At 41.4% G+C, this 23,277-nt stretch overlaps 2 protein-coding genes across 2 annotated transcripts; both read left to right on the top strand.

The window, feature by feature from the left end:
• The first annotated feature begins 2,013 nt into the window (after positions 1–2,013).
• On the top strand, positions 2,014–19,672 carry MTRF1L (mitochondrial translation release factor 1 like). Its single transcript, XM_054983816.1, is given in 9 exon segments — positions 2,014–2,299; positions 5,897–5,976; positions 8,990–9,084; positions 9,086–9,147; positions 10,300–10,463; positions 10,689–10,806; positions 11,049–11,185; positions 12,295–12,535; positions 19,613–19,672. Coding segments are annotated over 8 exon segments (1,158 nt in total). The 3' UTR covers positions 12,511–12,535; positions 19,613–19,672.
• FBXO5 (F-box protein 5) lies at positions 17,415–22,734 on the top strand. The gene is made up of 5 exons (XM_054983805.1): positions 17,415–17,501; positions 19,613–20,338; positions 20,615–20,705; positions 21,861–22,043; positions 22,332–22,734. Exons 2-5 carry the CDS (start codon positions 19,662–19,664, stop codon positions 22,581–22,583), a joined length of 1,203 nt encoding a protein of 400 aa, XP_054839780.1. The 5' UTR covers positions 17,415–17,501; positions 19,613–19,661; the 3' UTR covers positions 22,584–22,734.
• Positions 22,735–23,277: the final 543 nt, after the last annotated feature.

Below are 23,277 nucleotides of genomic sequence, written 5' to 3'. Positions count from 1 at the left end.
GTTGAAGAATCTTCTGATGCACACAAATATAGGAATGCCCAGAGGGCTCATTTGCAACTGGAGGGGGACATGATATCAAATATCAAAATATTAGAAAAACAGAATAGACTATGAAAGATACCTTAAAAAAGATACATAGATAGCAGTAGGTGGGAGGGACATCCATAAATGAGGTGCAACCAGTCCTGTGATCTTGAGTATTTGATTTAAAAAGTGGTAATTCCATTCTTCTTTGTGCTTAGAGAGATGGACATATGGTTTATCATTGCCACTACTGATTTAGCATCAATTTTTAGATACATCTAATAGAAAGCAGACATTCTCTAATCTGCCCTTTATGTTTTGACATTCAAGATGTGCCCATGTAACTGAGTCAAAAGGCTGCTAAACACCAATTTGGTAATTGACAACAGAGGAAAAAATGCTGTTTAATTGTTCTTCCATAAAAGGTTATGTTGTCAACCAGATTCATCGTCCTTTGTCAGTTCAGCAACAATTCATGGTGGAGCACATCCACTCTGACTGGACAACTTATATTGGATCACATTTTCTCTGTTCTCTGCAATTTAATTAAAATTGCCTGGTGATTTAAGGGTGGAGTCCAGGGATTGGGGGGGGGGGGATGGGAGGGAGTTCAGTTGGGTATAATGTCATACTCCAAAGCAGCCATTTTCTCCAGAGGAACTTATTGCTGTAGTCTGAAGATGAGTTGTAATGTCAGGAGATCTCCAGCCGCCACCTGGAGGTTGGCAAACTTGAATTTAATGTAACACTTTGTTTTGGGAAAACTGGACCTTCTGATCTCTAACTGCAATAGCCCCTCCCCTCTTTGCTGTTTATAGCTTTAGGTATAAATTCTTCTGCTTACTTAATGTAACAATATGTGAATCTGACAAAGCGGTTGTGACTCATGAAACCTTATACAGTAACAAATTTGCCAGTCTTTAGTATGCCAAGACCATTCTGTTATTTTGTGCTGAACTGTGCCACACAGATCCAGAAAAATAGCATCATATAAAGAAAAAGGGGGGAAACAATCAGAATCAATGCTGCATTTAAATAATTTCATCTTCAGACCAACAGCTGTAAATGTGTGTGCGGAGGCTGTTGACTGCATGGGAAAGGAAGGCACAAAACCCTATTAACAAGTACCACTTATTTTAGCTATTTATTAAATAACATTCCTTTAATTAAAAGGTTTAAAGTAAGCTCTGCATGCCAATTCTTTTAAACTACTTGGCCGAGATCATGTCTGCATGGCAGTCACGGGTTTTGGCAAACACTTCCCAAAGTTATAACTTATTTTTAAGTATTTCATTATTTTGCCATGCTTTTTGTTTTAATATTTAGTCCCCGTTTAAGGTACGCGAGTTGACTGGCACCGACACGCTACAAGGAAAATATTTACGCCAAAGTAATCAGTAAACCTTACAAATAAGCCTGTTTAAAGCCTCACATCAGTCAACATCACAGGCAATCAAGGACGAGATCAGCTGCGCTGTCTCGGGTGCCTTTCTCAATTACAGGCGGCTTTCAGCCAAATTCGGGCATTTTTCCTCATGACAATCTCCTCTAGCCCAGACCAGTCCCTGAGTAGAAATGAGCCTATCGAGAAATTGCCAAGAAAAGAGCCGACCGAGAGGAACGCGTCCGTGTCTCTTCAGCTGTTTCCTGACGTGAGATGGGGAGCTTAGCCAAACCTCCAAGTAAAGCTCGAGGAGAGCATGCACGCACAACAACCCAATGAGGAGGAGTCTGTCATGAGCCGATCCCCTTCATCGGTATTTGGAATTTTTTAAAAAAGTGAATCATCAAGAGGGACAAGCAGAAGGCGGAAGTCCATTTTTGTTTCTGCCCCGAAAATGCCGTATGATCAAATGAGAACCATAAGTGGGTGGTGTCTACTTAATTCCCTATCTCTTAATTGAAGAGCTGGCGGGTTTGTTTCCGGAAGTAGCTGGCCTGGTGACCGGAACCGGGTTCCTCCTAGCCCGGGCCTTGGCTGTTCTCAGCATGTGGCGCTGTCTGGTGCCGAATCTGTTGTGGCGGCAAAGGAGACAATGTGGCCTTTCTGCCATTCTTGCACAGAGACCGGGCTGGCAGAACCCGACTCGTCGCTCGCTCACCGGTCTGCCTAATCTGCATGAACTGTTTGCTATGCCGGCTCTGCAGCGCTTCATGGAGCGCCAGCAACAGCCCGAGCATTGCAGCAGCCCTCGGTCGCAGTTAACAGCGCTGATTCGCCTCTTGGGGGCCAAGGAGCAGGAACTGCGCGACACGGAGCTCCTGGCGCGGGAAGGTGAGCCCTCGGCGGCTCCTTTTGCTTCCAGGGGCACTGCCCGCTGCTTGCGTGTGACAAGAGTTGTCTGTGTTCTATAGGGGGTTCTGCTGCCCGGCAGAAATTCAGCAGGTGATGCTTGCTTCTCACTCCATTCTAATCTAGACCCATTTCTCCCATCCCGCTACTTTCTGAAGACGGAGAGGGCACTGCTAGGTACTCTCCCATCTAGTCCCAGTCTGCCTCAACTAAGAACGTTCTTCCCATGGAACGCAGTGGAATTTGCATTGGTTTTTCACATTACCATGAGCCGTTCTTGACTGCCAAGTGAGATTAAAATATAAAAGCATCTAATTTACAACATTGTCTTATCTGTGAAAATCCAGTGAATGAACTAGGCATGATGCCCAAGGTTTGCAGATCCCACCTTCCCCCAGTAATAAAAGTAGCACCTACAGCTTTGAGAAAGGAGGGTTGTACTAAAAGGAATGACAGGATTGCCCATTGAAAATAATGGGAGAGGCTTGAATGCCCATTGGAAATAATGGGAACCTGTAATGCCCATTGACTTGCATGGGTTCCACTGAAACACATTAGAGCAAAAAAAAAAAAAACGTGGAATGGATTTTGAAGAAAAGTCTCTGGGCCCAGAGAGACTGTTCTGGGACTGGATTGATAGGCCCCTGACTGGAACGACAGCCCCTGGGTATGACAGAAGAGGTCTGGGACTGGAATGACGGCCCCTGGGTATGACAGAAGAGGTCTGGGACGGGAATGACAGGCCCCTGACTGAAATGACGGCCCTTGGATGTGACAGAAGGGCTCTGGGACTGGAATGACAGGCCCCTGGCTGGAATGACGGCCCTTGGATGTGACAGAAGGGCTCTGGGACTGGAATGACAGGCCCCTGACTGCAATGACAGCCCTTGGATGTGACAGAAGGGCTCGGAGACTGGAATGACAGGCCCCTGACTGGAATGACGGCCCCTGGGTATGAGAGAAGGACTTGGGGACTGGAATGACAGGCACCTGACTGGAGTGACGGTCCCAGGGTGTGATAGAAGAGCTCTGGGACTGGAATGACAGGCCCCTGACTGGAATGATGGTCCCTGGGTGTGACAGAAGGGCTCCGGGACTGGAATGCCAGAGTCCTGACTGGAATGATGGCCCCTGGGTGTGACAGAAGGGCTCTGGGACTGGAATGACAGACCCCTGATTAGAATAACGCCCCCTAGGTGTGACAGAAGGGCTCTTGGACCAGAATGATGTCCTCCTGACTGGAATGACGTCCCCTGGTTGTGACAGAAGGGCTCCGAGACTGGAATGACAGGCCTGTGAGTGCAATAAAAGCCTCTGGGTATAGCTGAAACTTTCTGGGACCTAAATGACTCATCCTTGAATGGACTGAGACTCTTAAAATATGGCAGAATTGTTCTGGGTCTGGAATGACATGCCCGAGTGGAATTATGGTCTCTTATCTGTCATTTCAGTCCCTGAGCCCTTCTCTTACACCCAGGGGCGATCATACCAGTCGGGCCTGTTATTCCAGTCCCAGATCCCTTCTCTTACACCAAGGATCCATCTTTCCAGTCAGGGGCCTGTCATTCCAGTCCCAGATCCCTTCTCTCACACCCAGGGGCCGTCATTCCAGTCAGGGGCCTGTCATTTCCAGTCCCTGAGCCCTTCTGTCATACCCAGGGGCCGTCATTCCAGTCAGGGGCCTGTCATTTCCAGTCCCTGAGCCCTTCTGTCATACCCAGGGGCCATCATTCCAGTCAGGGGCCTGTCATTCCAGTCCCAGAGCTCTTCTATCACACCCTGGGACCGTCACTCCAGTCAGGTGCCTGTCATTCCAGTCCCCAACAGTATCACCAGGCTTTTTAGCTTTTTTTTTCAGTAAAAGGGAAGAGTAGGGCCCTTTCCATAGCTGTTTTGGCCTTTGAGGGAGGACTGATCAGAGCAAGAGAATGCAGCAACCATTGGGAAATTTAATACCACGCAACTTACATGAGTCAGGCAGGTCCAGATGCTTACTACTGTTCAACAGTAGTGGATAGAGTTTCAAACTAAGATCTAGGAGAACCAGATTTGAATCACCGTTCTGCCATGGAAGCACACAGGTGACTTTGGGCCTGTCACACATTTTCAGCTTAACATCTCATATGATTATTGTGAGGATAAAGTGGAGTAGGGGAGAATGATGTAAGCTGTTTTGGGTCCCCATTATGAAGACAGGATATAGATGAAGTAAATAAAAATAAATATTACAGATGGAGGGCTGTAGCATACAAAGTCCTGGCCTATGTGCTGGATGTCCCTGCGCCTCCCCCACCGTGAGGTAGATTTTACCTCTAAAACCAATGAGGTTGTTTACTGGGGCCAGCAAGCCTTGGGTAACGTGTCTTTGTGGAACCCTTGCTTTTAATTATCTGATAGACATGCAGTTGTTAAATAGGGCTACCCATCAATTAATGATGTCTTTGTATACTGTTGAGATAATACCTTCCTGCAGCTGCTTTTAATCTTAAGAAAAATGTTTAGAGATCCAGTCATGGATCTGCTATCTCCTCTCTATTTGCACAATTAATTAAATAATAATTAAATAATAATTAGTTGCCTGTGCTATCTTTGTCTGGCAAGACCTGAAGTCCATCCAGTTCAACATTGTGTGGTCATCAGTAGCCAGCCAGGTGTCTCTGGGAAGTTCAGACAGGACCTGAAGGTGATGGCCTCCAGATACAGGAATATAACTGGAGAAAGTAGTTGTATGACCACTCCCGCATCACTTTATTTCATGGGATATTTATACTTTGCTTTTCTCCTTATTGGGGACCAAGTGGGGTTACAGCATCATTCTCCCTTCCTCCATTTTATCCTCCCAACAGCCCATTGGGACACGTTAGGGTGAGAGTGAGGGACTGATCCAAGGTCAGGGGTGGGCTATGAGGTGGTGTGAAATGTAGACTCCAGTGATTTCCAAGCACTGAGACCAAGTGCATTATGTCCAGGTGTCAGCAGTAATCACATCAGATGACTGTAATACAATCTGAATTATTGCATGAAGAGATTAACCATTTTTCAGGGATCAATCTGATGAAAATGACCACATGACAAACATTTATAAAAAAAAACGTTTAAACACATTTTAAAGAATGAAGCAGGCAAAAATATTTCTATCAGACCTTAAAAACAAAAAAAATTACCATTAATTAACTGTGTAGGAGAGGATCAGAAGATATCTTTTACCTGAAACATACATAGTTGAAAGTCAGGTTTATTTATTGCACAGGAATTCATTTAATCTGTTAAGGAATATGATATGAAGCTTCAAACTGCAATCCTAAATACGTTTAATTGGCTGTCAGTCCAATGGATGTTCGTGGATCTTTGGGGTAAATGTGTTTAGGAGCTAGGGACCAGTCTAAATAGCATTCACTTTTTCTGCATGGAACACAGTTGCAATATGCTAGTGCATGTTCCATATGTAGAAACAACAAAGAATGAATATTTTCTTACACGAATGTGGCTATGAAGTTTAACACAATATTTGTAGCAGTGATGTTAATGAAAAATATATAAACTCCTGCGGCTACAAATTAATATATTATATTGTTCTAGATGAAAACGAAGATTTGCAGAAGCTTGCAGAAAAAGAAGTTGCTTCCTGTTACAAAGAGATAGCAGAATTAAAACTCCAGGTATTTCATTCACAATTCTATAAGTGTTCATTTGTCATTGCTAAAGAGCAATGATTAAATTGTAACAACAGGTTTAGCCGTAGTGTTTTCATCTTCATGTCCTCTGGGTAGTCTCAGGCCAGCTGCAGGGACTAAAGGAGGAGCACCCCCCCCCCGCCCCATCCTGGTTGCATGTAGGTTTGGCCAGGAAAGACCAGCTCATGCTGAGGGGAGAGGATCTAAAAAATCTTGTCAGACCGAACCGCTGCAGCTGGCCTGCACAATCCCACGTGCGCCCACACGGAAGACACTCGATGAACAACAGTTACAGGTAAGTGCAACCCTGTTTTATCAGTCAGAAGGCATATGAAATAGTATTTTGCCTAGTCAACATAGTGTAGTGACTATAGTGTCAGATTAGAATCTGGAAGACCCAGGTTCAAATCCTCACTCTTTGGAGTGGCTACTTATCCATCATAATTAACTAGGTAGTGTGCATTTAAACTCCACTGGATGTGGAGTATAGGTGTTTCTCATTGTCTTGGACCAGGATGGCACATTGAAGAAAACATACAGCTGCCACTACATTACTTTCTTCATCTTTCCTTCATAACATGACACAATCTCATCATGCTTGTCAAGTACTGTCCAGCAGAGTGCAGGAAAAGATACCTGCCATACAATCAACGGCACACATGCTTTGTAATAGTAAAGGTCAGGATTCAGGAATTAATCTCTATGAATAAATGTTTCCTAGAAAGAGTGTAGTCATCCTGGTGAACAAAGGCATACAGAGTCTTCTGGTTAATACAGTTTTCTTAATAACAAATATTCAGCAGCTGAGTTTATATCTCATATTTCCCAAATAGAGTATATCTCTCTTTTGGAAGTATACCACCTTTTGAAGTGTGGTTGCTACTGCAAAGGTGATTTCTTCCTCCCCTCCATTCAGTAATATTTGGGTCCAAAGGGTTCAAAATGTCATGGGATCCATACTGCATACATCACATTTGAAATGATTCTAGGGGTTGAAAGATGAACTAAGGGCTGTAGTGAGAAATCTAGCACAGCAGATAATGACACAGAAACTTTCTATGGGACAGTTATTGTTCCCAGATGAAAACTTGGATTGTGGGGAAATTGATGAAGACATGGTACCTGTCTACCTGTGACTTAACTACAGTGATCCAGGCAATGGTCATCTCTAGGTTAGATTATTGTAACTCGCTGTACGCGGGCGTACCCTTGAGCCTGACCCAGAGATTGCAGCTGGTGCAAAATGCAGCAGCACGCGTCATTATGAAAGCACCAAATAGGGTGCATATTACACCCATACTGCATGAGCTGCATTGGTTGCCAGTGGAGTACTGGATCAGGTTCCAGGTTCTGGTATTGACCTATAAGGCCTTGTGTGGACTGGGGCCAGCATACTTGAGGGACCGTCTCTCCCCTCATATTCCCCGGAGGACCCTCCAATCAGGAGAAAAACAATTGTTATCGGTCCCTGACCCCAAGGAAGCCTGCCTTGCCTCGCCTCGAGCCAGGGCTTTCTCAGTCCTGGCTCCTACCTGGTGGGACGCTCTGTCTACCGAGACCAGGGCCCGGCAGGATCTACTATCTTTCCGTCGGGCGTGTAAAACAAGAGTTGTTCTTCCAGGCTCATGGCTGAGGTTGGACCTCCGCTGGCCGGAGGATGCAACATCTACCCCCCTCCCTGTGAAAGCTGCCCACCACCACTGTTTGTTTTTCAGCTGCTGTTACTGTGCTGCTATATCTAGTTGTACTGCTGTATTGTTAATAGTTGAATTGCTGCCGCAAGGCAAAGAGTGCTGCTATTTTTATATGATGTTTTAATGTTTTAATATGGAACGTTTTAAAATGATTTTAAGGTTGTTACCCGTCCTGAGCCCGCTTGTGGGGAGGGCAGAATACAAATATGATATAAATAAAATAAATAAATGGGAGTAATTCAGTCACATCTGACTGAGTATTACAAAAGCAGAGTACATTGTTCACTTGTATCCCGCCTTTCTGCCCAATAAAGATCCAAACTGGTTTACACTGTTCTCACTTCCTCCACTCTATCCTTTAAGGAAGGTGTATGACTGGACCAAGGTCACGTAGCAAGTTTCCATGGCAGAATGGGGATTTGAGCCTGAGTCTTACAGATTCTAATCTGACATTCTAATCACCACACCCCAATCTGAAATTTATTCTGTACAATAATTTTGAGAATCTAAGAACTGGCTTTCTAGATCAGATATTCTAGTCTATTTAGCCTAGTATTCTGTTTTCATTAATGGGTAAGTAGATATTTCTGGATACTCTGAAGAAGAGCATGAAACTTTTCCTTGTTTCCAGCATTTTATAGCATATAGTCACAGAGCTACCTTAGATAATAAGTACTGACAGACCTATCTTTCTTGAAATTGCCTACCCCTTTTAAGCAAATTGTCTCCACATCCTTTGGTGGTGAATTACATGTGTTAACTCTGCATTTTTAAAAATCCTTCCTTTTGTCAGTTCTGAGCCAAGTGCCAAGATCGTGTATTGTGATGGAGAGGAAATTCTGCGGTTCTTGTATGGGTAATGGAGGTGCAATAGACCATTCAGATAGGGTCCCACCATCAGTTTAAGGAATATTGTCATATGAAAGTGTTTAATGGCAGCAGGGACATGAAGCTTTAAGGCTTCCTGTTGTTGCTGAAGTAAACCAATTACCGATACTGTCTAACCTGGTTTCCCCTTGCTATAAAGTGAATGATGGTACTTGTGAATGATGTAAAATGTGTAGCTGTAAATACTAGAACTGGTATGTGGTGGAGGGGGGCCTTATTTGCTGAATTAGAGGGGAGTTACTAACATTATCTACTTTACAAATACCAGAGGCATACTGAAGAACTGCCATAATAAATGTACACATGTACTAGTGGTTTTACTTTATGCCATTCCAGTAAGATATGCAGGTCAGGTGAAAGATAATTTACTGTTAGTAAAAAAAAATGTTTAAAGGTCATGCTGTTGTATGTTGCAGATAGTATTGCATTTGATTCCTTCAGAAGAAACAGATGAAAGTGATCTCATCCTAGAAGTGACTGCTGGAGTTGGGGGGCAAGAAGCAATGCTGTTTACACTATGCTGCATATAAAAGTTGGAATTTTGAAATTCTGGAATATATGTCCAGTGATATAGGTAAGTAGTCCAAGATCTTCTTTGGGCAGGTTATGGATTAACTAAATAGCTCTAGCATACTTTTAATCCACATTTAATCCCAGTAAGAAAGGTAGACTATAAATGAAAAAAAATCCTAAATTAAAATGACATTTCATGTAGTATTATTTTCTCTCATATTTCTATAGATGTAAGTGGAAATTTACAGGGCACAGAGGAGAATAACCTACTTCTATCTTTGTATCCAAGACTAGGATTTACAATTGTTTATCTTTAAAAATGAGTTTGAACCATTTTAAAAGGTGTGGCCAGTTGAATATGGGGAAGAAGACAACAGATTTCAGACATGGAGAAGCAGAAGTCTCTAATGTTCCTAGGAAATCTGATCTCCTAAAGTTTCATTGCTGTGAGAATCGTCACATCCCTCTGATGTGGTCAGAGTAATATTAATTATAAATAATATAAAAATTAAATAATATAAACTTGCCTCAAAATATGCACTAAGTAAAAATTTAAAAGGCATATTTTCCTTCTGGGCTAAAAATCTTTTGCATCACTGTATCATTTAACAAGCTCTTCCAGTTGTAGTGTAGTATATGCTTACATTCAAGAGTGTCATGTCTGTATACAGCCATGCCATGGTTGTCTGTTGTATTGTTGTTGTATTGCTTGTGCCACAATATGCTGAAGCTATACTGCCTTATTGCTAACTTGATGTGTACTCTCTCTGATCATTAAAAATCATATTGCAGAAGTTACTTGCTTAGGATCCAGAATGGGCCTCCCCGGTTATCTTAGAGAAATATGCAAGTCTCGGCTATGACCTTGATGTGTCTAAATGCCAGCTTTCACTACTCTTCCCAGATGCTGGGAATACTTTATTGTATACCTGATGCATAGTCATAACTAAATAGATTCTCACAGAACTCGTGCAGGTTTGCGCGCCTAAACCTTAACTGTCATTTGGAGCATGGGAAAGTCAACTATGACAGAGATTGCTTGATTTGAATTGTCACTTCTGCCAAACCCCGTGATGGAGCACAGCATAGTACCTGAACTGCATAGATTGTAATAAAGCTACTTTTGCTGGAACCAATGTGTGTTCACTGTGGATGGGTTTGAGGGGTCTACCTGCCAGGGACTGACAAAAAGTTTTTTCCCTTTTAATCTAAGGTGGTTTGAGACATGCGTCTGCCAGTGTAGTAGGCCTTGAAGCTTATAGGAACATGAAGTTTGAAGGAGGAGTACATCGTGTACAACGCATACCTAAAACAGAGAAACAAGGCCGCATTCATACTAGCACAATGACAGTAGCAGTATTACCACAACCAAACGAGGTATGATATTTTGTATTTGTTCTCATTCTGTTTTCGGAGACTCCACTTGAATTCATTTCAGTTATTTGTCCCCTCCCTGTGTTCAGAAAGTATAGAACAATTGTTGTAAAAGGTGTCGGATCTTCCAGTAAAAAATTCTATGTTGCTTGTTGGAATAAAAACAATTTATTAGCTCAGTGGTCTGTAACTTTCAAAGGATAAGCAGTGTGTCATTTCTGGCTGCAGATAAATCTGACAATTAATCCCAAGGAATTGCATATTGAAACAAAGCGTGCTAGTGGAGCTGGTGGTCAGCATGTAAACACTACAGACAGTGCTGTACGAATAGTCCATATTCCCACAGGTGAGTTAGTTTCTTTCAAAATCGGTTTTCATGCTCAGACACTTGTCTCATGTTTTATCCCTAAATACTGAGAAACACTTTCCCCATCCTCTTGTCATTTTATCTTTGCGTGGTGTATATCATTTTTCCAATTCAGGTCTAAAATGGTTTACAGCGCGCCTCAAGAAACCTGTCTATATTCTTTGGTTATGACAACCAAAATTTATCCCAAGCAATTAACATTACATTTCTTATCACTGTAGGTGTGGTAGCTGAATGTCAACAAGAAAGATCTCAAATCAGAAATAAAGAAATGGCTATGCAAATGCTTCGTGCCAAATTATACAGTATCAAACTTGAAGAAGAGTCAAGAAAGAGAGACACTGCTAGAAAGATTCAGGTAATGTTTACTTTGACAATATTTCTAGAGGCTGATGTGAAAAGTATGGCGAGGAAGCATGATAATGTAATTTGGGTGGAGCAGTTGGAAGACAAGGCAGAGATGCAGGGTGGAAACTCAGGATGTTAATGGGGGCATAGTAAGAGATGCAGAAAAGAAATGGAGTTTTTTGAAAGTACAGACAATGATACACCTTTAACTATAACATTTATCAATTAACAAAAATTAGATCTTTTAACAATTCCTTATTTGCTTAAATTTACAGATCTAAGCTGTGTGTGTGTGAGAGAGAGAGAGAGTCTGTATGTATTTATCACACTGATAGGAATGGACATAAAAACATGTTATGAAACTTACCGTACACCTAAAAATTGACAAGTGTTGAGGCCCCATCTTAATTTGAGATGCAGGCAAAATTGGTCTTGGTAGAGAATAGTTATGAGTGGGAGCCTTCTATCATTCACTCCTGGGATGGGGATAATTCCCAATGTCCAGTGTTGACCTGTGTGTGCATGCACACACAGGAGGAGCCCTAGTCCAGAGATCTCTGCATTCAGTGGTAGATTTTGAAGTTATTGCTGTGCTATTGGCTCTACCCCTTTGTCCATATCTGAAAGTAGATATATAGAGACCACCCCACACATAATATGCCATCTGTTCAGCTGTGGGAAGGGTGGAGGTTATGTAGAGTCATTAAATGAGTTCATACATACTGGGCAATCTTTTAAATTGTTCTCAAGCTTTTTAAATTATATAAGGATCATTTGCTTTTTGTAACTATGTAGCCTGTTGTGTTAATTTCCGTTACCAAAGCACAAAATAATGTGTTAGTTAAGATAGAGGTTTATTGATAATTTAAATGAAAGTTGAGATTCTTTATATTTCAAGAAGGTCCTTCATATATATCTCCTACCCTCCACCTCCTCCCCAGCCAGTTCTTCGTTTTTTCTTTGTGGTTACTACGATGTGTATTAATGATGCTACATTACATTATTTCATCTTTTCCCAAGGGAACTTTTAACTACTTCCATGAAAAATAATGTTGTTTCAGTATTCAACAAACACTGATGTATGTTAACAATATATGATATGTATTGTCTTCTGAATAGATCGGAACCAAAGGGAGGTCTGAGAAGATCAGAACGTACAGCTTCCCACAGGATCGAATTACAGATCACAGAATAACCAGATCGGTGTATCATATTGAAAAATTCCTCTTGGGAGAAGAATTGCTAGATGAAATGATACAGTCCCTAAGCGAATATGCTGACTATGAGACTCTAATGGAACTTATTTCAGAAAGTGGTCCAACCAGGCTGAGCTGATGTTCATCACATTCTATCACCACAGGTATGGAAAGCAACTAAACTAGTTGCACAGCTGCTGGCTTGGCCTCACCTAAGCTAGGATTACCTCTGTGGCAGAGAAAAGTGCTAAGCTGATAGACCTAAACAGCTTTCTGAGATAAGAAGTTATATAATGCTTTTGTAAGAGCCGTAATTGCTTCAGGCAGACAATTTTAAATTTGTTTTTAGAGTTATTGTAATTTCCTGTCTTGAGTGAGCTTTCCTGTGGTATTCTGCAGATGCAAGTAAAAAACTGAGAAAATAACTGTTTTCGAATTCTAATTTAGTCAGAAACGTATTTAGTACAATAACTAACATTGCATTGTCCAGCCTTAAATATTGATAACTTTTATATCCAAACATGTCACCAGTAATAAATCTCACTGATTTTAGTGAGATCCCCAAATTAAATGTCCCAGAACAGTTGTAGTGTTCCTCAATTGTAGAAAAAATAAGCAGGAATCTAGTGGACAAAAAAGAGTGTCAGTCTTTGAAGTGCTGCAAGATTCCCATTCATTTTTGCTTCAAGTGACATTTAGGACTGGATTTGCAAACTGAATTTATCTATAATCTGAAAAATCTGTTAGAAGATTATTGTGGTTACAACCCTACGAATTTCTATGCTGTGCTGAAACAGTTATTCATAGGACTGGGTTGTTTCTTATTGCATCTCTCCACTCTGTTAAACTAACAAACTTCTTTCAAAATCTGAGCTTAATTGTTTAGCATAGCTAAGTACCTACATTCAGTTGATGAATAAGAAAAGCAGTGTTTGTCTGGTCTAAACTCCTGTGTCAGTTTCTCCCCACCACCACCACCACCACCACCTGCTGCTTTTCCTCTTCCAACTGTGTGTGGAAATTGAGCATGGGTATTGTGTCTTATAGTTCCATACTTAGAGACTGAAAGCAGGACTCTGTCATCTTAACAGCTTCAGCTGGTAGTAACTGAATAGTATAACCAATGTGATAGCCCTTAAATATCATTTTATCTGCATACTGGTCTCTCAAGTCTCCTGTGAAGTGAGAGAGAATGAGAAAAAGGAAGAGAGATGGTTTATCAGCAATTGGATAGGTACAGCCTGAAATACAATAAAAACTCCTACAAGTAGAACTAACATTCTAGTTAACTGTTTATGAAAACTTTCCTCCCAAACTGGAAGATAACATCGCTTCAAGTTTTCAAACATTTGTAGGTTTACAGCACAATTCTGAGAATTTGCTTTTGCTCCAGTCTACTAGAAAATAATGTTGGCCCATCTCTTTTATTTTGACTATCTTTGTAAAACCCTATTAACATGTTTTCTTTACACAGTTGCATCAAATGCTAAAATGATGTTAGATATGGATTGCGTGGTAGCATTTGAGAGCTAGGATCCTCTCACTCAAACTGATCAAGTAGTGGGAATAGTAGCTCTATAAACTGCTGTGTACACACACCAAGTGAAGTTCCTTTCCAGCAATATGTAATTAACATGCCACTATATACAAATTGACCTAGTTGTAACACAACCACTTCTTTACATATTGTTTGTTTCAGTGGGTTGTCCACCTCCCTGCTGTTATTAGGCAATCTCAGATCAAATCACTTATCTAGGCAGGGAGTTCCCACTTTGTTAATTATCCAGTGAAAAAAATTTCAGTAAGAGCTGTTTTAACACACAATGAAAACGTCATCTAAACTGAGTGGGACTGAAGTTCCATTCAAGTGACCTTGCTCAGATTGACTGTTTTTAGCTCAGACCTTTCTATAGCAATTTCCATAAGTTTGTTTTAATTCATACTATTCAGGAACCTTGGCCTAAAGCACACAGAGTATTGCAAAGTATCTTCTTTTCTTTGCCTTCCTTACAAACGTGTCCTGAATGTTGTTGTAAGGGATCCAATCCAAGGACAGGTAGCTGCTTTTAGTAGAGCCTGCTATTTCCACTGTGAAGAACTAAATCTATGATTGGACATAAATTCGTGAAAGAAATATTGTTTGAGATATTGTTTGGTGGAGAATATTGTTTTCCAAGTCTAGATCTTCTTTATTGTACCAGCATGCTTTCTTTCCCTTAATTAACACAGGCTTTTTTCAGAGAAAAAGTATTGCAGCAAGATTTATTGCACATTCATGCCTTTCTGAAAGGCACATCTCCTTAGTATCAACAGCTGGATTGGAAAGATCTGTAGCCATTGCTCCTAAAACTGTCATTATGGCATAGTGTTTAGAGCATTGGACTATGTCTGGGGAGACAAAGGTTCAGTTCTCCACTGACCATGAAATTCACAGGATGACATTGAGCCAGATATTCTCTGTCAACCTAACCTAATTCACAACATAGTTGTTACAGTAAAATGAAGCACAGTGAAATATGTATGCTGCTGTGCACTAAATAATTCAATAGATAAATGTGATGATGAAATAAATGGAACTATAATAGGCATAATATTGTCTGGCTTCTTTAAAAAGAAAATCATTACTGTATTATCTGAGAATAGTGAAACTTGCTTGAGTTTATGATTTTATTTAAATATCCCAAAAACTATGACAACTGCCAGTGAAACTAGCAGAAGGATATGAATTTCATAGAATAGAGTATGTAAATGACAGCATAAATTTCATATAATTAAATAATATTTGGCTTTTTTAAAGTAATTGGATAGGAGACCTCCAAAGAAGAGTTGCAGAGGCAGGCGATGTTAAACCACCACTGTTATTCTGCCTTTAAAACCCCAGCAGGGAGTGCCATAAATCAGCTATGACTTGATAGCACTTTCTAACACCAAATATTTACAAACTGTTGAAATCATAACATATGTAATAGTATTTAATATTGGAAAACTATTGTAAAATATTTTGTAAATCTGTAAAACATTTTACAGTAGTTCAATTTTACTCTCGTATAATCTGAATATTACCCTATCTATTACTGAATCTTACTATGATAGCATTTAAGTAAGGTGTTTTGCTACAGAAAAGATTAATAATCTCTTAGCTTGCATATTTAGTGTAATTCTTAACCACTCATGTTAGACATGTTGCGTTATTTTTATGAACAGAGATAGTGATGAAGTAGTGTACACATCTCTGCATCTCTAACCACCACCACCACCCCTTGTAAAAACTGGCAAGATGATGTAGGGCAAATTCATATATTTGAGGATTATCACAGTACTAGGGATAATTTTAAGAGCTGTGTTTTCATATACAAATAGCTGCTCAACATAAACATCAAAAAAAGTGATGGTATGGACACTATCCAGTATTGTCCCAGCATATCCCAGGGTGAGCTTCCTAACACAGTTGATGTACTGGAGAAGGAAGGGAATCAGGGTTTTTTCCCCAGTCACAAAACATTTAAATGCTGGAAAATATTTTTACAACAATTGTGCATTGCCATTGTCATCTTTGGCATTGTGATCTGTATCCTTTACAATGAATGAACAGCTGTCCACTGTCCACTAAAGCTCAGGAAAGATCTTGAGCAAAAGGGGTACAATCTACACCCAGTAAAGCCAGTGGAAGATATGCCACTGATACTCTAGAAGTTAAATTGAAATCTAGCATCACATATTTGTTTCTAATGTAGATTTTTGATGTTTTTAGAAAGCAACCCCTATATAAGGAAATTGGGCATGTTAAAAAAAGGAGCAGTGATGAGAGATGTGTACCAAATACATAACTGCATTTGCGTGAGCTGTCCTTGGCTTTGAAAGCTCGAAAGCGAACTCATTGTCATATTAATAATCATTGATTTAAAGTGTACATGATTAGGATTTCCACTTATATAGATACCCAGCATTTTATTATATGGTGTGAGAGAGGTATGAGTGAGTACCCTTCCCCCGTCTCCATTTAATTCTCATAATAACCCTGCTGGAGAGCTGAAGCTGAGTTTGAGTAGTTCAAGGTTACCCAGTGAGCTTTATGCAGAGTGGTGGTTTGAACCTTAGAACCCCCAGCTGTTATTCTAACCAGAAATGAATTGTGCAAGGGTCATCCCTGCTACTTATTTGTAGTGCTGAGGTTTAAGTCCTACAATGTATGACAAGATCTCCACTCCACATAGGAGCAGAATGTGTTTTCCTCACTAAGGAATAGCTGTAGGAAGTCCCTACAACATCAGGGATTGGAGGGAAGAGCTTGGCAGAATTCATTCTTTCCTTGCATTAGGGAGTAGTTCTCCTCAGAAGTCTATGTATTTCTGCTTCTAAATAGGGAGCTTCTTCCCTTTAGAAAAGGTATTCAAGGTACTTGCTCCTAACCAATTATACCTAAGAGCGCACTAAAGTCTCTCATCTAATATTCGATTTAAGAGCTGGATTTTATGGTGGCAGTCTCTTCATGTAATTACCTGATACAAAATCCGTAGGAAGAGGCGACATAGTGGGAAAAGGCGGGCTCAGCGCCCATAGGCTCTTCCCAGGGCAGGATGAAGAACTGACAGCCAGAAATCGCGACCTTTTTGCGCGTCTTTTGCCCCGCGGAGAATCTGCGGCGCGTATGGGGAGAGCCCTTGCCCAATAGAACGTTCCGGCTCCGGAGGGCGCGAGCCGCTGGGCGGGCGCCGCAGCTTCTCCCGCGCTCTACGCTTTCTCCAGCCAGTCCCTCAAAGCGTGCCAGGGCGCGCGGGCGCGTCAAACTGTCCATTTCCCCACCCACCTCCGTACTCGTGCTCTTAGCCTTTAAGTCTCTCGGCTGGCGTGAGCAGGCGCAAGAAAAAACCCTCTCAACGGTAACTCCACCCTCTCGAGCAGGCATTGGTCCCCGCCTCTCGCCTCGACTTTATTGGCGAATAGGCAGCCGCAGCTCCTTCCCTATTGGCTGCTCTCGTTTTGGGCACCAGATTCAAAGTTTTTAAAAGTACCCGGCAAAGAAAATTCCGCCCAGAGTTTAGACAGAGGCAGGGAAAGGCGGTTCGAGAGAGAACAGGTAGAAAATAAAGGCAAAGCCGCCTCCAGTCTCCTTCGACTCGCCCGCTCCAGGTACTGGTGCTCAGATGGGGGGGGGGGGTAAAAATACGCGATGGAGGCGCAAAGGAGTTGGGGGGGAAAGGGCGAGAACCTCGCCCAGCCCAGTTGTGGGATGTTGCTGCACGTAGAAGCCGGAGGGGGGGGGGTTTCCAGCTTCCTAGGAAGGATGCTACAGGAGGGGATGGGGGTTGGGAAGAAAGATCCGGCTCAGGGATGCCTCAAAAAAATAATAATGAGTCTAATGGTGCTAGAAGACCGAGTCCCGCCGGCGGGAGAAGAGCCCAGTCTCTCCCGTGTAGCAAGCGGCGCGGGGAGGAAAACGTGCAGCAGGAGCTGAGTCCCATCCTATCCTCTTGACCTAACGACAAAAAAAAACATTGAAAATTGCCTCCCACCATTGTTTTGTGTTGCTTTCTTGTTCGTTCTTCCTCAGTATTGGTTTGCAGAGCACGTGAAAAACGGCGAAACGTGTATTAATCTTTTATTTCTGTCCCAGCCCCCGCCAAAGCCTGTTAGTAATTTGGTTCTCGGCTCCGATCCTACGAAGCTTTGGGGGTGGGGAAGCTTCCCTTCTCCGTCTGCGTCTCCCCCCTTACTCAGCCCGGCGGCCACCATTTCTGAAGGGCGCGGGTCAGCCCATGCTTCTGCCGCTCCTTAAGGCTGCAGCGCGCCATACAGGAAAGCGCAGGGAACCCCTCAGGCGTTCTTCCCGCCCCTTGAGGAACCGAGCTCCAGGTTGGGTGGTGGGGCGTCTGTTTAGCTTAATATGATCAAGGCAGAATTATGAGGCGCCTGACAATAAGCAAGCGGCGTTGGCGTCCCGCTCTTCAGAACCCCAAGCCTCCTCACAGAGGTCAAAGATGCCAAGCGCCTCCATGGGCCCAGTAAAGAAACCCATAAGCTTTATACTCGGAAGTTCCCGAACGTCTGAAGGTGCACTCTTGACCAAGATACACAGAAATCTTTTCCGCTTTAAGCGTTTATTAGGGAAATTTTCAGGCGACAGCAGAAAGGGCAAGGCCTCCAGTGCAGGGAATGCTTTCCAATTCTGAATCTTCCCCCCCCCCTCCTCCCATTCCATATAGATAAAGAACTAGCTTGTACTGCTCCTTTTATCTTAGCCAGAAGCTTTTAACATAGAGTAACGTATGAAAATGTTACATGCCAGGATTTCCCCCCTTCAATTTGAAGGGAAGTAGATAGTTCTAGGATCTCAGATCAGCCACCTCATTTCCTGCTAGTGAACTCAGAGGACTTGCTATATTCAATAAGGCTTTCTCCTAATAAATGTGTTTAGAATTGCAGTCTTAAATGCTGGTCAGAAGAACAGGTTTCTAAAAATATTCTTGGCTCTATGATATCACTGTTCAGAAGTGTGGTATCCAATGGGAATGTATGCTGACTCTCCTTGATTAAAGGATGTCTACAGGGAAATGCTGTCAGTGCCTTCTCTGTAATGTCCAAAATGGCATTGTGGCCCATCTTGAAGTTACAGGATTGCTTGCTGCAGTGCTAAAGAAGAGGAGTAATGTATCTTTATATAAGACAGGGTATGAGGCCCATTCTGTTTTGTTAGAATCCCTTAGGTTCTATTGCTGCTTTGCCTTGGAGAAAGACTACTTTACCTAATCTTCTCCAGTTGTATTCTTGGGTGAAGGAAAGATCCCTAATATTAGAGATTGGATGGAAAAGGCAAGAAGGAGCCAGTGGCCTGATTTCTTGGGTGGAGGGAGGGGGATAAGAGCATTTAAAACTTAGTATGTTCTTAAAATTACCACAAAGTGCCATTTTGAAACTTTACAAGTTGCATTATTCTCTTTTAGAAAATGATACTCCTGCCTGGTTTTCTAAAAGTATTCAGACACATTATGTCTTGGATACACTGAAGCATTTCTGCCTGCACAATATGGCTTTCTCATCTTCCCCTTCTTTTTGTAGCCCCAAATGCTTGTTGAAATCCTGTTCCTGGGGGTCAGGAGACACCCCCCACCCACAAAATTGTGCTCCTTGGATGGAAATCCTTGTATCCTCAGAAATGCTTCAATTGGATCCAAGTCATAATTTATGAAGACTAAAAAAATCCTCTGGTATTAAGGATGGCTAATGTCTTTTATTTGTTCTAGGATATACACTGGAAAATACTTTTAAAGCAATCCAAAGCCACTTTGAAAAATGAAGCGTGATTTTAATTGTAACCATGTTCTTTGTGGACTTCCACTGTTAAAACCAACAAGATCAGAAGAATCTACCACTTCTGATTATGATGAAGAGTTTTGCAAAGACTGTGCCAAAGAGTATCAGAGGCTCTTGTATAGTGACCTGCGCCAGGAGAACATCAGGAATACCAGCTTCAAAAGTGAAGGAAAGCTTGTACATAACAAAGAAAACCAACAAATATCATGGGGGCCTGCCAGAAGGACAAATGAAATGGATGCACTGGAAAACAGCAAATTTAATGAAGACAGTGGATATTCCTCTATGTTGAGTAATCAGCATGAACCCATTGAACATGATGACAGTATGCCATTGGCAGGAAACCTTGAGACACCAAGTCACAGCCTCATTCAGAATAAAAGCCAACTGCAGTGTTCAAAAAGGAATTTGCTTCCAGTTCTCCATTTTGAGGAACTTGTTTGCTCCACATTAAAAAAAGCCAATAAAAGAAATCCAAAGTCATGGGGTATTTTGTTGGACAAAATGGTTTCCAGAGGAAGCTTGGGTTTTATGAATTTAATTGGCAGAAAAATGGGAATTGACCAGTTGGACATCCTTAGTGAACTATTCCACAGAGAATTTAGACACATATTAGCGAACATCCTAAGGCATCTCAGTGACATAGACCTGATAAAGTGAGTTCATTTATTTGTTTATCTATCTGGCCCTCAGAAATAAAGAATGTGAAATCACAATTCTAAGGGGCTTGCTCAAAGATTCAGAGATCCTCTTGCATGAACTAACAACTAAAAGTTGGAGGAGGCAAGTCCATACATTTGGACAAAGTGTGTTATACTGAAAATGTAGTTTATAAATAGCACCTTTTAAAAGTTAGATGGGTAAATTTGTACTTTGTTAAGCAGTGTATTTCCTTGTTTTGGAGATTTAACAGATATTTATTTTCACAACAGTATGGCTAAAGTGAGCATCACATGGAAGAAAATTCTACAGGATGACAAGTGGGCTTTTCAGACATATAACAAAGCATTAAGATTAATTTCTGTAAGTTTCTGTATTTTTTTTCTTTTGGACTCCATACAGTTTATCCATCTGGGGGACTAAAATCCAATTTGTACTTCTGAAGCATCTATAAATGATAAAGACAGAAGGCAAGAGGCCATGTAAAGAGTGAGATCTTTGACCCATGGGTTAGGAATCAGGTGCACTGCAGAATCTACTCGGTCACAAGATCCTGGAAAAACCTGCCACGTTTGTATAAGGAGACAGCAAGGACTCTACCCCTTCCTGCCTCTGCATGCACACTGAGAAGAACAGCAAGATGAGGTCACTCAGTGGTAGAGGGTTTCCATTTAGGCAAGTTCAGAGAGCCCATCTTCCCCCTCCATTTTCACTTGCTTTCTGTTCCCCCACCACTTGGCCCAACGCCCTGCTACCTCTGCTAATTGCACTGTGCAGAACCCTTTTTTTCTGAGGAAGTTGATCTTGCATGAATGGCGAATCCATGCTAGAATCATGGAGGAGCATTAGATTAGTAGGAGTGGTAGCCCTGATGCTCGGGGTTCTGCTCTGATCTCTCTAGATGAACCTCATTTCTGTTTAAGATGTTATCTGGCATTCTTCGCTCACTCTCTTTGCTATAGGGTTCTGCTCTAGCCCTTGTAGCTATAGCATCGACAAACCACTTTCTTGGTTTCCTAGCCGATTGCCCAGAATCTGAATTTTGCTTGAAATTCTCCTCTACAATATTTATTTCCTAACACATTTTTGAAGCTTTTTCAACAAAGCTTCATTTCTGTTACCTTAGATAGTCACTGTGTTGTAGCAATTAGGGTGTCAGACTATGATCTGGGAATCCCAGGTTTGAATCCTGACTGCCATGGAAGTTCAGTGGGTGACCTTGGGCTGATCACTCACTCCCAGCCTGTCCTACCTCACAGGGCTGTTGCGTGGATAAATGGAGGAGAGAAGAACATTGTAAGATGCTTAGGGTTCCCATTGGGAGAAAGGCAGGATATAAATGAAGTAAAGTAAAATAAATCCTAACACTGTGTGCCAAGATTACGTATGTCAACATTGCTTGTAATTTTAATGTCTTGTTTCTTGTTTTTGTATCAAAGCAGAAAAGTTGCATTTTAATATAGAAGCAAGTGTCTACATTTTTCTAGAATATTTAATAAGCTCATCTTCTCTCAACAGAATAACAGTGCAAAATTGTCCCAAATAGCAGACACAAGGGAATATGTTCCACAGCGAGAAGTGTTAGCCCTTGTTCAGGAAGCAGCAACTGTTCAAAACAGTTCTTCAAAAAAAGCATCCAGCCTGAAGGCCGACCAGAGTGGTCCAAGTTCTTCTTACAGCCGGCACACTCAGTTTTCTGAGGTAATGTCAGTTTTATATTTGCATTGGCTACCAGTGGTGTTTGCATACTGCTCAAATATTACACAACATAACTTAATTATCCCATATTACTACAAATATTTAGAAAATGAATGAAAGCTACACACTATACTGCTTACTACCTGTGCTTTCACTTTAGGTACCTGAGCATAAAGACAGCCAAGGACTGTTAGACAGATGTGAAAACAAATGGGCATGTCTGAGTTCCTTTGGTCTTGTAGTTGGTTCAGAGGATGGGAAATAATCTTTGAATATTGTTTTTCTCAACAGATTGCCAAGACTCTGAAAAATACTGAAAGCTTGAAAATTTGTCATCGTTGTAGCTCTCCTGCAAAATATGACTCTCACCTGCAAAGGGCAGTTTGTAGCCGTAAAAGCTGCGGTTTTGACTTTTGCACCAAGTGCTTGTGCAGCTACCATAATGCCAAGGACTGCACAAGTGGAAAGCCTGTAAAACCAACCTCCAAACTAGGACCTCTTCCTGGTACCAAAAAAAGCAAGCAGAACTTGCGGAGATTATAATTTATGTATGATAGACTGTGGCTAATGCATTCTGTAGGTCACTTGGAGATCTCTTCCCCCGCCAAAAAAAAGTGAACACGAAAGTACTTGTTCTTTATAACATGATTTAAATATAAATATATCTTGAAGCTCTTTTCAGTAGTTTTTTTTTAAAAAAAAAAACTTGTTTTTTAAAGGAACTTCCTTTAACTACTGTCCTATGATCCCTGCCTCTTTTTTAAAAAAGGATATTCATCAGAAAGTTTATAAACAGTATTCATATGTTTAAAAAATTAGCAGGCTGATAAGCTGTTTTGGCAAGTAGCCCTGCAATAGAATTTTATTCGTGCACGAGGGGAGTGAGGGTAGAATAAAATTGTTTTAAAGAATGAGCTTCATTTTAATTGTGTACTCTTCAATTTCATGCCTCCTGAAAAAAATACTTTTTATATTGAATGCAAGGATAAAGTACGAAAAGCATTTTTTATTTGCTAGTTACTTATTTGCAAATATGAGTTTGATCTGGTCATTTTCAAAACATATTTGGCTTTTTCTCATAATGGCTCCTGGCTTCAAAATCTGAAATTCAAATTGTTGCTGAAGTTATTATGCCCCCTGTATATATATATGTCCCCTGGATATTTTGTCTCCTAGGACAAATATTCTGGTGAGCAGCCTTTCTTTACTTCTGAGTCTTACATTGAAGTTCATTCTG

This window comes from Eublepharis macularius, chromosome 1, assembly GCF_028583425.1.
Source record: "Eublepharis macularius isolate TG4126 chromosome 1, MPM_Emac_v1.0, whole genome shotgun sequence".
In the NCBI taxonomy this organism is placed as follows: domain Eukaryota; kingdom Metazoa; phylum Chordata; class Lepidosauria; order Squamata; family Eublepharidae; genus Eublepharis; species Eublepharis macularius.
Note: the sequence above shows the minus strand (reverse complement) of the source record. Positions and strands in the feature narration are given on the sequence as shown.

Bases quoted from the DNA above. Each gene is read 5' to 3' on its own strand.
- FBXO5 (XM_054983805.1), top strand. From the start codon at position 19,662: ATGAAGCGTGATTTTAATTGTAACCATGTTCTTTGTGGACTTCCACTG. The intron at 20,339-20,614 runs GTGAGTTCATTT...TTTTCACAACAG, and splicing joins AGTGACATAGACCTGATAAA to TATGGCTAAAGTGAGCATCA. The intron at 20,706-21,860 runs GTAAGTTTCTGT...TTCTCTCAACAG, and splicing joins AAGCATTAAGATTAATTTCT to AATAACAGTGCAAAATTGTC.